The sequence below is a fragment of the Acomys russatus genome, chromosome 5 (assembly GCF_903995435.1).
Source record: "Acomys russatus chromosome 5, mAcoRus1.1, whole genome shotgun sequence".
NCBI classification, from domain to species: Eukaryota; Metazoa; Chordata; class Mammalia; order Rodentia; family Muridae; genus Acomys; species Acomys russatus.
In genome coordinates, this window is record NC_067141.1 from 57,203,381 (window position 1) to 57,220,268 (window position 16,888).

A 16,888-nucleotide genomic window follows, 5' to 3' on the forward strand; every position below is an offset into this window, starting at 1 on the left:
GTGAGAATAACAAGGAACTGCAATGGCGACTTTTAGGAGGTATTTTTGTCACCAATTTCCAAGGTGAGTACCTGCTGCTGAGAGAAGAGGAAGATGGAGAAATAGTGGATGCTCTCCAAGACTGGGAGAGGGAAGTCAAAGGTAGCAGATTGTGGTGGAGTCAGAGTGCGGAAGGGAAAACGTTTTGAAAACGGTTCTCCCTCCCTCCCTCCCTCCATCCCTACCCCCTCCCTCCCTCCTTCCCTCCCTGCCTCCCTCCCTCCCTCCTTCCCTCCCTGCCTCCCTCCCTCTCTCCCTCCCTCCCTCGTCCCGCTCTGCCTCCCTCCCTCTCTCCCTCCCTCTCTCCCTCTCTCTTTCCCTCCCTCTCTCCCTCCCTCTCTCCCTACCCCCCTCCCGCCCTCCCTCCCTCTCTCCTTCCCTCCTCCCCTCCCTCTCTTCCTTTTTGTGTGTCTATGTGAGCGGGATGTATGTGCATCTATGTATATGTGTGGCCAGAATAGGGCATCAGGTATCCTGTTCTGTCATTTGTCCCTGAAGACAGGGGCTCTCGTTGAACTAGAAGTCACTGGTTTTTTGGCTAAACTGGCTGCTGGCAAGTCCTGGTGACCCTCCTGTCTCCTCTTGCTGAGACCCCGATCTCAGTGCTGGGGTGACAGTCATCCACACAGCTTTTTTTTTTTGACGTGGGTGCAGGGTATCTGAACTCAGTTCCTCGGTCTTGCACAGCAAATATCCTTAACCACTGAGCCTTCTCCCTGGTCCATGGAAATGTTGCTTGGCCACAGATCACCCACTATTTTCTACTCATTCCTTCCACCGACCTGGCCCCAGCTTGTCATTTGTGAGCCAAGCTTCAGTTTTTCTCCCCCCTATGTCTGTATATTTGGCTTTTTTGACCCGTTAAACCAAGCCTCTATGCCTGCAAAATTACTAGTTGTTTCCTTAAGTCAACATCCTGGCAGACATACATGGGAAATGCTGAGAGAAATAAAAGTGCCCGCAGTACTGTTCCGAGGAGCTGTCGTGTGGTAGTGGTTTCTCCCTAAGATGGGAGCCACTGGACACTCACTCGGGGTGTACGCCTTTCCACCAACTCCTTCTCAGCTGTGCAATGCTGGGGCTGCAGGGGCCTCTCCAGACTTAGCTGTGCTTTCTGCACTGCACACACCCTTCCTCTACTCACGCTTTAGCTTCCGGTTACTTACGAGGGCACCTTCAAGTTTAAAGATGGCAGCTGCACCGTGTGTCTCTGAAGGAGCCATTTTTCTCCTCCAGCGCCTGCGGCGAAAGGTGTCGGAACTGCGCTGTTTCCAGTGGAATTTCCAGCCAATTAACGAAGCATATTCCCAGCCCTCCCTGTCTTCAAGTTCTTCCATGGCCTAAAATAGAAGCACGACTTTTAGCGATAAAAAGATGTGGTCACGGAAATCTGCTCTCTGTCACGTACTGCATGAGGAGCCAGGGGTGCAGCAAAGATGGAATAGAGGGGTCTCTGGCTTTGCAGAGCTGACAGACTGTAGGAATAGAGAGAGTACCATTTAGACACTGGAGCGAGTGAGAGTGGGTGGGTCCTTCCTCGGATTGCTCATGAGAACACATGGTTGTGATACTGTTTGGAATGAATTACTATCCGCATTTTAAATATGAGTAAAATAGTATTGTCCCTTAGGATTTAAATGTCTTGTTTATGCTAAGAGCTGCTGTCATTAGTAATAATGTAATAGGTCAGACTACATTGCTTCTGTGGCAACTATTAACCCAGTACAGTACTTTTAAGTTAAGACAATTTATATGCACTTGATCTGTTTTCAATGTTTTATTCTATGCCTTCAACATGCCTGTGCCTGTGTCACAAGACAGAGATTGCCCTCGAGACTGAGGTATCGCTGAAAAAAAGATAGTGTGGCCTTTGTCTTCATGTATTTGATATTTGAATGGCCAAAAACTTATCTAAGTGTCTTTCAAGTGTGACCAGATGGAAAAAATGGAAAATAATTTTGAATATTATTGACTAACCTAGAAATTAGAGATCCATGGAGGGCTATAACTAGTGTGTGGACTTTAATTTTTTTTCCATTTCCAATGAACATAAAATCCATATTTGACATGATCTAGCAACTTCCTCTGTGATGGTGTGAATAGTGACAGTGGCGTGTTTTGTGAAGCCAAGAATGAAGCAGGTGAGAGCACACCTTCGCAGTCTCAGGAAGGCTCATGGGGAGAAGTGAGGTTTCTGACCAGTGTCCCAGTGCCCTCCCCAAGTCATGGTGGTGCTCATGTGGGAAGAGGAAGTGAAGCAAGTTTGGACCCTTCTCGCCCAGTCGGGATGGGACAACGCAGCGTTTAAGCCTCATTCGTGTTAGCACACCCTGTACTTGAAATGTGCTGCTGAGCCAGGAGGATGCCAAGATGACGGGGTTCCAGTTTCACTCTCCAGAAGCTGATCACTGAGTAACTTTGTTGCTAGCACCAGAGTTGAGCGTTAGAACAATAGAAAGAGTCCCTGCTTAGAATTAGTCTAACCTGGGCTCTGTTCCTTTCTGGAGATACGACCTAGAGCAAGTCTATTTCATGGCTATGAACTGCATCTGTGGCTCTGCAGAGCCAGCCTGGTAGCCGGACCTCTGCATGGGGTGGCAGGCTGAGCGCCCGGGTCCGGCACCCTCCTACCGCCCCTCTTACCCTTGCGGTACTAGAAGCCGTCTGTGTCAAATCTTTCTTGCGTCTTCGGACCAGTCTCCGCCGTCTGTGAGTGTGGTACATTTTCTCTGCAGCGACCCAGGATTTGGGCTTATTATCAGGAGGAATGCTAATTCCATACTCCCATCCTGCAACAGAGTTTAAGAATAGTTACCCCAAAGAGATACATCTGTGTGATCAGTAAATGACTTGCTAGGAAACATGTAACTCCTCTCTCTCTGCTCGCAGATGTTCTGTGCTATTGTGACTGTCACAGGGTTGAGCATGCCTAATCTGAAAATACAATGTGTGTCATGCTAAAACATTTTGGTGCCATCATGCCACAAATGTAAAAGTATGTATGTATGTATGCATACATGCATGCATACATACATACATATCCAAATATTCCAAAAGGTAAACGTTTCTCAAACAAAAAATGACTTCTTCTGGGCCCCAGCAATTTTGGTAAGAGATACTCAACCTTTCTGTTTCTTTGGGGCTGAAACCAGGGACCTGTGAATAGCAGTAAGTGCTCTGCAGCCGAGCTACATCCCTAGCCCTTCAGTAGTGTTTCCTGCAAGTTGTCACACCTGTCTGTTCCAACATGCCAACCTTAAAGGTAAAAGGCACGCAGCTATGTGGTTGGTGTGTGGTTATTGCTTAGTAAATGCTGTGCTGTACATCACAGGCAATGTAGAATTCCCCGTCTAGTTGGAATCGTATGTATCAATCGCATTCTGCTTAAGCGTTATCACCTCTCTGAGGAAAGGGTTAAGTTTGACGGGTCCAAATGGTAAGTTATTTGACTTGCCATGTCAGTCACGTCATCGCCTTGGGGTGACTTGTAAGACAATTTGTCATTCTCCTATCTGAGTCTAGAACCTCTACGTTTGACTATCCCAGGGGAGACTGTGGAGAGTGTGGTTAGGAAAGAGGAAACTCAAGCTCTAGATCTCTCCTCTATTCTTACTGTGGATTTCTAAGTGTCCCAGAGTGCAGCTGCTCAGCCTCATTGCCTCCACTTTCCACTTCTAACATCTCCTCAGCCCGCAGCTGTCCATCTATTTGTTTGAGTCAGATACTCATTTGAATCGTCACAGGTAACACCACATGACCTAACTGTCATACACAGGTGGGGATAGGCCCCTCCCTCCTGCGGAAGCTCTGCCCTGATGAACCAAGGCCTTTCTGCAGACTCATACTCAGGCAAACAGTTACTCGTGTTACCTCTCTCATCCACTGCTCGGTTTATGTCATATATCCATGCGTCGTCTTCCCACTCCCAACCTGGAGGGCAAGTCAACTCGCTGGGTGACGCTGCCTTATCTCCATTCTAAGAGACAGACAGACAGACAGACAGACAGATGTGAATGAGATCCAAGGATGAGGAAATTTCCTGATACTCAGCTACAGAATCTGTGTATCTTTACAGATACCATCTTTGAGATCCATTTTATTCAGGGGAAAAAAAAAAAGCTCCAATCTTTACTTACACACAAAAGCTACCTTAAAGTCACTTGTCTCCAGGATCTTCTGCTTTTACTATTAGAGAATAGCATTAAGTTGAACCATGTGAAATGCTTGGATTTGTAAGCCAAAATGGTCAACATTAGCCACTTCATATGGGCTCACTTAATGCTATTAGATGGTGCTACCTATCTTTATGAGAGTTTATTCAGGAAACCAAAACAAAGCAAAACAGAGAACAGATGAAGCAGTAAGGCGCATGTGTTCAAGTTTAGAAAAAAATGCTACCAGAAGCCCATGATGCTGATCATGTGGGGTTGAGCAAAGTTTATACTAAATATTGACTTATGTTGACATTAAAACTCAAGAGGCATGATAACCAAGTTCAAACGGAAAAGACATGAAGGTGGCTGTAAAATGGAAAACGGCTTCATTTTAAATTAGGAGGATGCAGAGTGGAACAGGAGCAGGTACCATTTGCTTATGGATCAACAGAGATGATGTAGTGAGACAGTATTGAAGCAAAGTCCCCTGCTACACCGCTGCTGGAAGTGTGTGCCACTTCCCTGCAAAGCAATTCAGCGATATTACCACAGTGTCCTTATGCACTTAGAATTTCTCCGCACAATTCCAAGGATGGTTTTCTAGACATAGGCTTTCATTAATTGTGCAAAAACAGTTGTCTAAAGATATGCACTGGCTTTTTATAAAAACTGAAGCTGAGCCAGCCAGGGTGGCACATACCTTTAATCCCAGCACTCAGGAGGCCAAGGCAGGCAGATCTCTGCGAGTTTGAGGCCAGCCTGGTCTACAAGGAGAGTCCAGGACAGCCAAGGTTAAATAGAGACACCTTGTCTTCAAAAATCCAAATAAAAAACTAAAGATGAACTAAAACAAACAAACAAACAAAAAACTCACCCCAAATCCCCAATCCCCAAATGTCTATGAAATGGACAAATAAATGACAATAGGGTCCTATAGCAAAGTTCAGACCCCTGTATGTTCAGTTATCAAAAGATGACCCGGAGCTGAGGAAATGCCCCAGTTAATAATTAGTTGAGAAGCCCAACATGCACATAAAGTCCAGGAGTGAAAGTACACATTTATAACCCTAGTGCTGCGGAGGAGGAGATGAAGAGATCCCAGGAGCTTGTTGGCATCACAGCCCAGCTCAGTCAATGGGCGCCAGGTTCACTGAAAAATCCTTGTCTCAAAAACATGAGGTGGAGAGTGTTTGAGGAAGATGCCGGATGCTGACATTGCCTCTACACGCATGTGCACACACTTGTATGTGTGCCCCTATGTATATCCATGTGAACATGTACACACGCAGGTGCGCAAATACATCATTATGTGGAACATGCATGTTGTAGATCTGTGTGTACAACATAATCATAGTCAGAAGAGGAAAAAAGCCACATGTATATGAACAGAAGTCTGCAACCATGATTATTTTGTGGAGGACGCAAGTGTATAAGAGTGCTTACGGAGGCCACAAGGCGATGTTGCACCCCATGCAGCTGCTGTACAGACATTTGTGAGACTCCAGCCAGGGGTACTGGAAACTGAACTCTAGTGCCCTGCAGAAGCATCAGCTGCTGAGCCGTCTCTTCAGCTCCATTTTTAAAATTTGTTTCCATTTGCCTGTGTATTTCTTTAAAGTGAGCACTTCATTTGTCGTCACTTTTAAAACTACTTGGATAATAAATTCCTTACCTAAAAAATATGTACAACTCAAACTTTACCATGTAGCCCTGTCTAGACAGAGGCCCAGCTTTTGTTGGATTGAGTGGTGATCAGGCACTCGTGTGGGTTCAGTTGTACATGGAAGATGATTTGGAACAGGGGATCTAGCAGAAGAGAAGATAGCTCATGCCCTATGATGCACAGAGGTGGGGCAGGAGCATGTGGCTCACCGCATCCGTGTAGGTGTCCTCGGCCGGCTTCCACTCGCCTCCGGGATAGCGGGTCTCATTCTGGTAGACCTCATCAGTGAACTCCGTGTGACCCGCGTCAGCCTCAGTCAGGAGGCTATGGGTGAGAGAGGGCTCCTGTTACTGAGGAGAAATGGAAACAGGACCAGGCACCCCAGCCATTTCACACTGTCTGCAGGCTTCTACAGGCTGGAATGACACCAGCTCTCTTCTCGCTTGAGCCCTTTGGTTTCACCATTCCAGAATCGACTTTGAACTAAAAGCTTTTGACATTCATTCCTTTGGAGAATGGGGGCTGGTGGGGCAGTGAGACCTAAATTACAGAGGACTCCTCGCACTGGCAAGGTTGTTCCTTCCTAGTAATTAGGGTGGAGTCAGGAAACCCGTGCTGTGAGCAGCTTCCTGCAGGGACCACAGTGTCTTCCACATTTCTTGTTTCAGTACAGGCTTTCCAGCTTTTTCTCAGTAAAACTCTTGGCTGATAGTTCAAAGAACGGGGAAGTACTCCTCCTTGTCTGTTCTATTTTAAAAAATGGAGTGGAGGCAGGCTTGGAAGATGCGTGGAAATGTGTGCCCGTGGTTTGCTCTACACGACATAAACTGATGGTTTCTAAGCGGAGAGCCAAGCCATTTCATTTCAGACTGCAGACTCTTTTGGACCCTTGAGTGCTCTGTACTGACTCTCTGCCTCGCCAGCTTTTTGCTTGGATTTAGCGCGCCTCAAAAACCCACAGAAGAAAGCACAGAGCCTCCAACTTTGTCTTTAGTTTTCTGCCAGGGATCCTCAAATGACGGTTCTTTTTCTTACTTCCTCCCTTCCCCTCGCTGCAATCAAACCCTGGAGGGGAATCAAAAAGCAAATGTCCTCGACCATTTGTATAAATTGAAATCATCCATCACTCCTCGACACCCCAGAGGAGACTAAAAACTTTGGCGGCCATCTCTGGCATCTGGGCCTTGTGTTTTTCCAGTCCCAGTTCTCTCAGCCTTCCCCCGTCCTCGCTTCTTTCCTTATATCTACTCCAACCTCCCCCTCTCTCCTCACCAATCCCCAGAACTCCAAACAAAGCAAACAGTCTCACAACAGAAGCAAAGGTGTGTGGGTGCTGGGTCTGGCCTGGCTCGCTAGAGGGCGCATTCTCCTCCCTTGTTAAGGCCGATGCTACGAGTCCAAAGACGAAACTGTAATCTGAGACTTTACAATACAGGTCCCTGAGCGAGCGTGCCATCACAAGGTGGCCACAAGAGGGAGCTCTGGCACTAATGCTGCCAGCAACGTTTTTTTATTGTTAATTGATTGGGACTCACTAGTTAGTGGAGGGTGACCTTGAATCCCTGATCCTCCAAGTGCTGGGAAGACAGGTGTAGACACTCCTCCTAGGTTATTCAGTACTGGAGCTCAAACCCAGGGCTTTGTGCATTCCAGGCAAGCATTCAGCCTGCTGAACCACGCCCCAAACTATGCTGGCAATATTTAGAATCTGGGATCCCAAAAACCTCCGGGGTAGCTTTCTATTGCCCTATAGTTTACTTTTGGGGCATTATTGGGACTTAAACCCAGGACCTCACACATGTGAGGCAAGCAATGAGCCCCTGCAATATAATATCTTCAGTACACATTTCTTTTCTTTTTAGTAACAACTTTTGAGATATAATTCACATACCACATAGTTCCCCTCTTTGGCAGGTACTCCTAATGTTTCCTATAGATGTTCAAGCATGACTGAGGGTTGGTTCGGGTGCCCTGCCATACTTAAGCTGCAGCCCCAGAAACACCATTTACAGGAATCTGTGCCTTTGGACAAGTACTTAATCTCTCTAGGTCTCATTTTCCTCATTTGCAAAGTGAAGATCATATTATCCTGTTTGGAGATGGTTCCCCATGAATCATGTGTGTTTGTGCACATCTTGCCAGCTGATCATTGGTAGCCTTTGTGATGAACTAGCTTATCAACAATGCCGTTTGGGGAACGGTCACAAACAACAGAGATAGTGTCTTTGTCTAGAGCAAGAGGCCAGCATGTCACCATGCCCACTAGAAAAGACTGGGATCCAGAAACCAGGCTCCCTCTCCTCAACACAACCCCACTGCAGGTGCAAATTTCATCTGGCCCTCTTCTAGTCAGTCAGTGGGAGCATAGTGGACCACAGGAAGTGCTGATCTAGTCAGCTATTACTCTTGTTGTAGGCAATTAAAATCTTTTGCATCTGAACCAGGAATCATGCATCTTCTTGCCACAATCCAGGAAATGGTGGCTGATAACCTCATTACTGTAGCTTTATTTCATATTTGTTTGTTTGTTTGTTTGTTTTTCTCCAAGACACGGTTTTTCTGTGTAGTCCTGGCTATCCTGGAACTCATTCTGTAGACCAGGCTGGCCTCAAACTTGGAGATCCACCTGCCTCTGACTCCCCAGTGCTTGGATTAAAGGCGTGCACCACCACTGTCCGCCTGTCTCTCATAATTCTTACCACTGCCTATAGTCATGGCTAAGTTAGATGATGCTGGCGTTCTGCACACTGTCTAGTGTCTGGTCCCAAGGAATTCCTTTCCTCAAGCCAGGCATTTAGATAAAAGCCAGCATTCTCTCAGAGTCTTAAGAAAATAGCTCCTACCTGCTGAAAGAAACCACTCATTCTCCTTATCTCTGGCAAAGGGGACCTAAGGCTCTTCCATTAACATATGTAACAGATGAAAGAAAAAATTAAATGAGGATATGACGCTCCTAGGCATGGTAGAGCAGAAGGCTTATTGAAGAGCTGAGGGAGAGCACAGCCAAAGGCATCGTGAATGATCCAGACTGAATCAGGCCTTGAGAGGAGGTGGGGGAGAGCAAGAGACAAAGAGAGAGAGACGTGAGAAAGAAGACGGGGCCTATAAGAGGAACCTTGGACCAAGTGACCAAGAGACCAGAGGGCAAAAAGACTAGTATAGACAAAATGGTTGGATTATATAGGAATAAGAGAAGCTGTGAGGGGCTGGAGAGATTAAGAGCGTTGACTGCTCTTCCAGATGTCATGAGTTCAATTCCCAGCAACCACATGGTGGCTCACAACCATCTATAATGTGATCTAATGCCCTCTTCTGGCAAGCAGGTATACATGCAGGCAGAGCACTGTATACATAATAATGAATAAATAAACCTGAGAGAGAGAGAGAGAGAGAGAGAGAGAGAGAGAGAGAGAGAGAGAGAGAGAGAGAGCTGTGAGAAGTGAAACCCAGGCCTGGGTTGGGGAGTTTAGGGTAGGAGCCATGCTATGCCAGTCTGGATGACTGTGTAATAGGTAGATGTGAGAACCTCATGGCTAGAATCTGTTTTGATACGTTAAATAGGTACCTCAGTTAGCCATTTGTCTGAGGCTTGAGATCTAACACCTGGCACATCTGTAATGGCTAGGGGCATAGACAGAATTGTACAGGGGTTGGAGACTCTGTGCTTACTCAGGAGCGACAAGTACTTCACCGCCAAGGTATGTGCCCTCTCATCTCTGGCACTATTTTTCACTTTGTATTTTGAGACTGGGTTCCACTAAGTTGCTGTGCTTGGGCTTGGTTGGCACTCCAGGCAAACCTTGAAAATGCAATTCTCCTACTTTAGGCCCTGGGTAGCTGGGGTGTACAGACCTACACTCTACATTCCCTTAGGTGCCTCTTATTCTTGCCTTTGGTATCTCCCTGTAAATTTCTATAGACTTAGTCCTACTCAGTGGGTAAAACTAATATTAATAAGAATGATGATGGAGGGGCTGGGGACATGGTTCAGTGGGTAAAACTTCAGCCAGTGATAAACCCTATAGCCTGAGCTGGATGCCAAGGATCCATAGAAAATACTGGATGTGGTGGTATACATTAATTGTCCTAGCATTCCCAAGGTGAGCTAGAAGGCAGAGGCGGGAGATTCACCCAGAAGCTGTACACCAGTTAGCCTGGACACAGCATAAAAACGGAAACAGAGGACCCTGGCTCAACAAGGCGGAAGGTGAGAACTGACTCTTAGAATATGTCTTCTGAGTCTACGTGAGTGCTATGGCATGCATGAAGCTGCACACACACACACACACACACACACACACACACACACACACACACAAAACAACAACAACAAAATGACATGGAAAGCCAAACACTCACCTTCTTTCAGGGTCAACCACCCAGTCTCCTTCCCACTCCCAGCCTTTGGGAGGCAAAAAGAATTCTCTTTTGAGTTTGATTTTTCCCGTGACGTCAGAGAATTTATGGCGTCCCACCAGTCCAGAGGTGCCCCACTTCCCGAACATGAGGGCTTGGTTTTCATACTGTTAAAAATAGACACAGTTGGGGAGTCACTCTCAGAGATCGAGGAAGCAAGTGAGGCATAAAATCCAAGTCTCAGGACTGAAGCCAAAAGCACAAAAGCTATGTGCCCAAAAAGCATGGAGCTGAACTCCGGCCTGCCAGTGGTTAGGCGACTCTAAGTGAGTCGCTCGCCTTCCTAAGATTCAGTGTGCTCATCTCTAAACTGAGCGCAGCACGTTTCTTATACTTATTCTAGAGTTCACGCGCACACGCAGTCATGAGTGTGTTCTGCAAAAAATGATGCATCGTGTGAGTTGTTTCAATTATTTGAATGACGCGAAACAGGAGGATGCCATCGAAGTACCCACAAGAATCCTCAGCTTATGAGTGTGTGTACTTTGTAAAGTGTACTTGTAAACTTACTGCTTAGATTTGGGCACATTTCTCCACACAAACAGTTAATTGGTGGTGTCACTACCCCGGGTGGTACATAAAGAATGTATCAGAAATATGATTCCTATGGGGCCTTAAAGGTTCTGAGTCTCTTCTGGACTATGGCTGGTGAAGAAGAACTTTCTGGAAAGCAATGGCTGACTCTGGTTTACAGAGTGTTCATTTCTAAGTTAAGAAGAGTTATCAAAATCATTTGTGTGTGTCTAAGCCCTGACATGTGTGTAGAAGTCAAAGGACAACTTTTGGTAGTTCTCACCTTTGACCACGTGGGTCCAGGAGATCCATCTAGGATAGGCAGCTTCAGCTACAAACACATGTACCCACTGAGCTGTCTCGCCATCCTGGCCAATCCCTTCTAAATGAGACTCTATAAACCCATGATGGCCTGATCTTCATGCTCTCAACCATGGAAAGAGGTGAGACTTCCCAGGGTGGCGGGTATCACTGTGTGGCCTCAAACCCATACATCTTATGTTGACCCTAAGAAGATGAGTTGCCCAAGGCCCGGGTAAGTTCCTGCCTACAAAGGGAGGCAGGAAATGCAAGTGTGTGCCCCATGGCAGTGGAGCAAGAGCGCAAGAGTGTAGTCACTAGCATGACATGGGTAAAATCCAAGCACAGACCTCAGGGCTTTACTAAGAGTGGTGATGGTGACCTTCAGTGGCTTTGGGGGTGTGACCTTGAGACAGTTGCAGTAGGACAAATAATATGAGGTGTTCATGGACAGGCACGTGTGAAACACCTCAGAAACACCCAGAAACACATGTGCATGTATGTGCATCCTCTCACGAGTCACCTCACACATTAGCACAAGACAGTTATCCTGACAAAAAGCTCTGCTATAAATTGACCTAGAAATTTGTGTGTGTGTGTGTGTGTAGACAAAGTCTCCTGTATCCTGTGTCTGTTTGCCTACATGTTGGGCACCAATATGACTGTTACTGGCTCTAGTGCCACACGCTGGAAAAAGCATCCATTTTCAAGTTCACTGGCTGGCAGTTACCTCTGAATTATCACACAAAGGGGGAAGCTGTTCTGCAATGTTCACTTGATAACTCTCAGGTGGTGGGAGGTGGGAGGATCAGGGGTGATAGTTGTGTTTTCTTCTCATTTGTTCCACTAAGAATCTCTTAGAGGCACTTAAGGTGGTACTAATGTCAGCTAGAGGTAGGTGAAAAGAGAAAGTTCTGCCCCACCAGAGAGAAGACAGGACTGTCATCAAAGGTACCATTTCAGCGAAGACGGTGAATGTGCCTTCTGCGAAGCTATTGAACTTCTTCTCCACAGTACTTAAACCCAGCCAGATATTCACTCGCAACTCCACAGGCACTTTGGGGCCATTGTTTTTTTCTTGTGGATACTATGGATGAACAATAACATCGTAGGTGACATGGGACAGGCACCGCACAAACTATGACATCATGCTAATAAAGCCCAGAGCATGCTCAACCTCTACCTATTGCTCCCACCAGACTGAGTTTGTATTTGCTTTGGTTAAAGCTGACAAACGACCCTGTAACAAAGACTGAAATAGCAGATAAAGCAGCAAGTTCCATGCAGCTATGCAGAATGTCTGGCCAGTCCCAGCTCTGCTTCTGTCCTCAGGAGCATCTTTTTCATCATTGATAAACTGTCTCTAGTTCAACCAATCAGTCAACCAATCAAAATGTGAGCCGCACATCTCTGCCTGTCCTACAAGGGCAGAACACTCTTTCTAATAGCATCAGTGTGAGATCTGTCTTCTTTGTTTTGTTGACATTTGCACAAATGGGGCAGTGATTTCACACTGCCCCCAGCAGTAATAACAGCATTTAACTGTCAAGTACAGAAGATGAAATGCCGGTTCCACTAAAGAATTCTTTTGACTTAAAAACAAAAACAAAAGCACTAAAGAACAAAAAAAATTATAATGGATTTTTTAAACCCAGAATAGATTTCTAGTTTTGTTAAATCCCCACCCTTGAGTGCCTGGCTTCTTACTACTGAGTGTGATGAAAGGGGACATTCCCACAAGTCACCTCACACATTGGCACAAGACAGTTGTCTTGACAAAAAGCTCTGTTATAAATTGACCTTGAGATAGTTGTGTGTGTGTGTGTGTGTGTGTGTTGAGACATAGTCTTCTGTATCCTGTGTCTCCTTTTTAAATTTTAATTTCTATTAAAACAAATACTGGGGATACAAGTCATATAAACAAAAGCCTTTTGTAGTCTTCCATACTGTTTTTAATGTTACAAAGAGACACCAAGACTAAAAAATCCCACTGAACTGGAAGACTTCCCTAACTAGATAATGAGAATTAATAAGGTCAATAAACATGTAGTTTTTAAAAGCATTTTTTTTTTTCTGTTTAGCAACTAGATTCTAAAGCTTAACATGAAACACATCCCTCTGACCTCTCTGGTTTCCTGTGAAGCTTTATTTGCCAGTCAGTTTGTTCTCACTCCTGCTGACAGCGATTATAATTGAAATTCTATTTTAAGTCAGATTCATTCTTCAGAAGACATTTGAAAGAAGATGATTACACTGACACTATTTACAGTCTCCTGGTTAAAGACCAATGCTTACACACTAGAAGTCAGCAGACAGCTCCTTGTTTCAGAGAGCACACTGCCTTTTTGCCTTTTAAAAATTGTTATTCCATTCTTAAATCCAAGGAAGTCCTGTTGGGGTAGGTACAAAGGGATCTCAAAGCATGCCAATGGAGCTATGTTGAGTTCTTAGAGGCAGCACCAGGCCTCTGTCAGTTTTCCAGGGAATGCTCAGAGAAGTTCTTCACTGGGAGCCCTAGGGTGGGGTTATGCATCCTAGGAAGCTTGCAGAGTATGTGCAGAATATTAGGCACACACGCAACCTGGCGGGAAGCACTTAAAGGCATCTGTGTTCTAAAATACTCAGAACTGGCATGGCATTGTGATACATGTCTTTTGTCCCAGAACTTGGGTGGCATAGGCAGGTAGAATTCTGTGAGTTTCAGGTCAGCCTTATCTACATAGTGAGATCATGTCTCAAAAGAAAAACCCAATAATTAATGATGATGATGACAATGATAAAAATGTTCAAAACTTCTGCTTAAAGTAGCAATTATCAAAGCTTTTCTATATTAGAGAGCCTTGTGTTTGTGATGGCTGATCATGATTGCCAACTTGACTGGATCTGAGCCAACTAAAAAGCAAGGTTCTGGGCATTCCTGTGAGCCATTTTCTTGATAGATTATTTGACTTGTAAACCTGTCTTAAATGTGTGCAGCCCAGCTAAGGAGATAGAAGAAAGGTATCTGCTTTTTGCCTGCTTGCCTTCACTTTTGCTGGCAAGCTCATCAACTTTGTTGCTGCTACTGCTGTATTTTCCCCTAATATTAGGACTTGGATTCCAGCTTCCAATGGAAACTGAAGACCAATGGCTCTCCAGAAATCCTCTGAGCCTTCAGTGCCAGACTGAGACTGCTCAGACATCCAGCCTCATGGACTAATCAATTGCCAAGTTCTTGGCCTTTCTGGTTGAGACAGCCACCGTTGAGCCACCGAGACCGTAGCATCTAAGCCAATCTAATAATTCCCCCTTTAATTCATTCCATCCATCTGTTCTTCTAGAGAACCTTGATCTCATGCATGGCTATACAATCTCTCTTCCCCAAACACCTCCCAGCATCAGTGGAGGAAACGTATTGTTTGTATGAGACATTAAGAGTTAAAAATTCATGTCAGAAAGCAAATGACAATGTCATGTCACAATTAATGTCAGAGACATCTAGAGAGATGTCTGTGGTTGAATGTCAACCAACCTCATGTCACCTTAAAATTAAGGCTCCATAAGAAGAAACCAGAATGGGTTGGAATTGATCTGACACGTCTTAGCTCTACAACAGAAAGACCGTTATAATGCAACTCCTCCTCCAGAAGAGAAATTTGCATGCGTTTCCCATTACACAATGTGAAGATGTACCTTCAGAAAGATGGTTTGGGTTTTCCCACAGTACTTCCCAGACGCGTTCCCACCACTGGTGGAGTATAAGACTTGATGGGCAGGAATTCGTGCATAAGCCAGTCTTTTCTCTCCACGGATCATCCAGATGATGATGTCAGGCATACTGTTTTGAGGCTGTACAGTGGGTCGGATGGGAAAGGAAGCAAACAAGATGAGTCCACATGTAGAGAGACCGGAGAAATAGCAGGCTAGACACTGCATCCCAAAGTCTTGACCACAACACATCTATGGTCACACTGTGGTTACATTGGACTAAGAAATGGGCCATGGTGGCCAGTGGAGGAGGAGTGGGGGAATGTGAGAGCAAATGAAAAGGTGCAGCCCAATCTGATTTGAAAGGCATTTTAGGAAATAACTCTTCCCGACTCTTAAGCATCATTTGAAGGAAGCCAGAAAACTCAAGCTGCCACGCCCACTGCTGTAGTGTGTTTAAATGTGTTCCTCAAGGTTATGTGTCCAAAGCTTTTTCAATTAGCTTGATGAAAGATGAGCGGATCCTGAGTGATACATCCTCAAGTGCAGATTAAAGCCATTGTTGCAGAAGTGGCTTAGTTAGCATATGAATGGGCATAGTGTGAGAGTAGGCTCAGTCCCAGGCTACTTGCTGGTCTCCCGCGCCCACCTCCCCCCCTGCCCCCTGCTCTTTCTTAGTCCTCTGCAGTTAAACACAACGTTGTCAGATTAAGCTCTCTCCAGATTGGGCGTCCCTGTCCCTAGAACTGTAAGAAAGAAATCTCTGTTCTTCAAAACTTACCCAGCCTGTGGTGTCCTGCTACAGCAGCACAAAAAATGAGCCAAGACACTAACCCCAGATATTCAGGTCCATTCACGGTCCCAAGCGTCATACCAGATGCCCCATCCACCACCCCACCCTTGGCATCATCTACAAAATCCTGCTGGGACCACATGACATTAGTGCACTTCCAAGGGCTACCTCTTCTGTAAGCTGCATTAATTTGTCAAGCCAGTCCTCGATTTCCAACAAGGTGGATTTCACATCCGTGGCTTCAGATCTCATCCTCACAGCTGCCTCATGTATCTGCGAGAGAAACCTGGACCGCAACTTTCGGATCTGAGTATCCAGAATTGTGACATTGGCTTTTCCTTCTGTGACAGGCAAGGTGTATCTACAAGAAGAAGGGAGAAAAGAAGACACAACTTGAGCATGACATTCTAGGCTTCAAAGCTAGGTTCACTTTTGTTTGCCCACATGTTTAATGTATGTCCGCATGCATTTCATATAGGTTGAAATGTCAGCAGTCTCCTGATTCTAAGGGTGCTGCTTGGTTTAAACGGTAGCTGAAGACATCTCTGTGATGTCTTAGCAGAACAGAAGAGAGAACAAATAATTCTAAAGCAGCAAAGGCTAAATGGTATTACCACCACCTCCATCACCACCACCATCACCACCTCCATCACCACCACCATCACCACCACCACCACCATCATCATCATCATTGCTGTCATCTCAGAAGGTTCTCAGAGGCCTCCAGAAAATAGAGAGGACCAACTGCATAGGGTAATTTCCATCCAGGTTAAGATCCAGTGGTGGGACTCCCAAGGAAAAGCAGGAGCAGCTGAGTGCTTGACTCAGATTAGCCTCCTGCCATGTGTGCTTCCCTCTCACTGTGGCAGTAGGTGAGACCACAGGGCAAGACTGTTACTGTACCAGAAAATTGGACTCATGTTGTCCCCACCTAGAATTTGCCATCATTTGCATTTCACCCAACTCCTTAAATGAAGGAATTCCTAGCATCGTTTCCCTCACAAACAGAATTTCCTGATACATAATATTCAAAAGGATCCCAAAGTGCTTCTTGGAAGGCAGCTTGCATCCTAAGTGCAGCTAGAAATGCCGGTGCCGCTTCAGCAGATTCTACAGTTTGTAGGCACTTTCCAAGTGAAAGCTATAACTACATGTTTTTGTTTGACATCATTAATGACGGTGGCAAAATGTGTATGAAGGGTTAAGATCCTGTGGTGGCCACACAAAGCAAAAGTACAGGGAAAGCTGCTGAGCACAGAAGTTACACTTGGGCCCTTTGAGAGTGAAATGCTGACCGTGAAAGGGAACTGAAGGGCTAAGTGG

At 45.6% G+C, this 16,888-nt stretch overlaps 1 protein-coding gene across 1 annotated transcript in view; it reads right to left on the reverse strand.

Annotated features, from left to right (window-relative positions):
- The window catches only part of Myof (myoferlin), a 148,228-nt gene that overhangs the window by 41,466 nt on the left and 89,874 nt on the right, over positions 1-16,888 (reverse strand). The window contains exons 23-30 of the mRNA XM_051146405.1: positions 15,734-15,926; positions 14,758-14,913; positions 12,041-12,172; positions 10,216-10,379; positions 6,066-6,180; positions 3,910-4,015; positions 2,683-2,828; positions 1,206-1,379 (exon numbers count right to left, since the gene is read on the reverse strand). Coding sequence (XP_051002362.1) covers positions 1,206-1,379; positions 2,683-2,828; positions 3,910-4,015; positions 6,066-6,180; positions 10,216-10,379; positions 12,041-12,172; positions 14,758-14,913; positions 15,734-15,926 — 1,186 coding nt within the window. The remainder of the gene's footprint in view (positions 1-1,205; positions 1,380-2,682; positions 2,829-3,909; positions 4,016-6,065; positions 6,181-10,215; positions 10,380-12,040; positions 12,173-14,757; positions 14,914-15,733; positions 15,927-16,888) is intronic.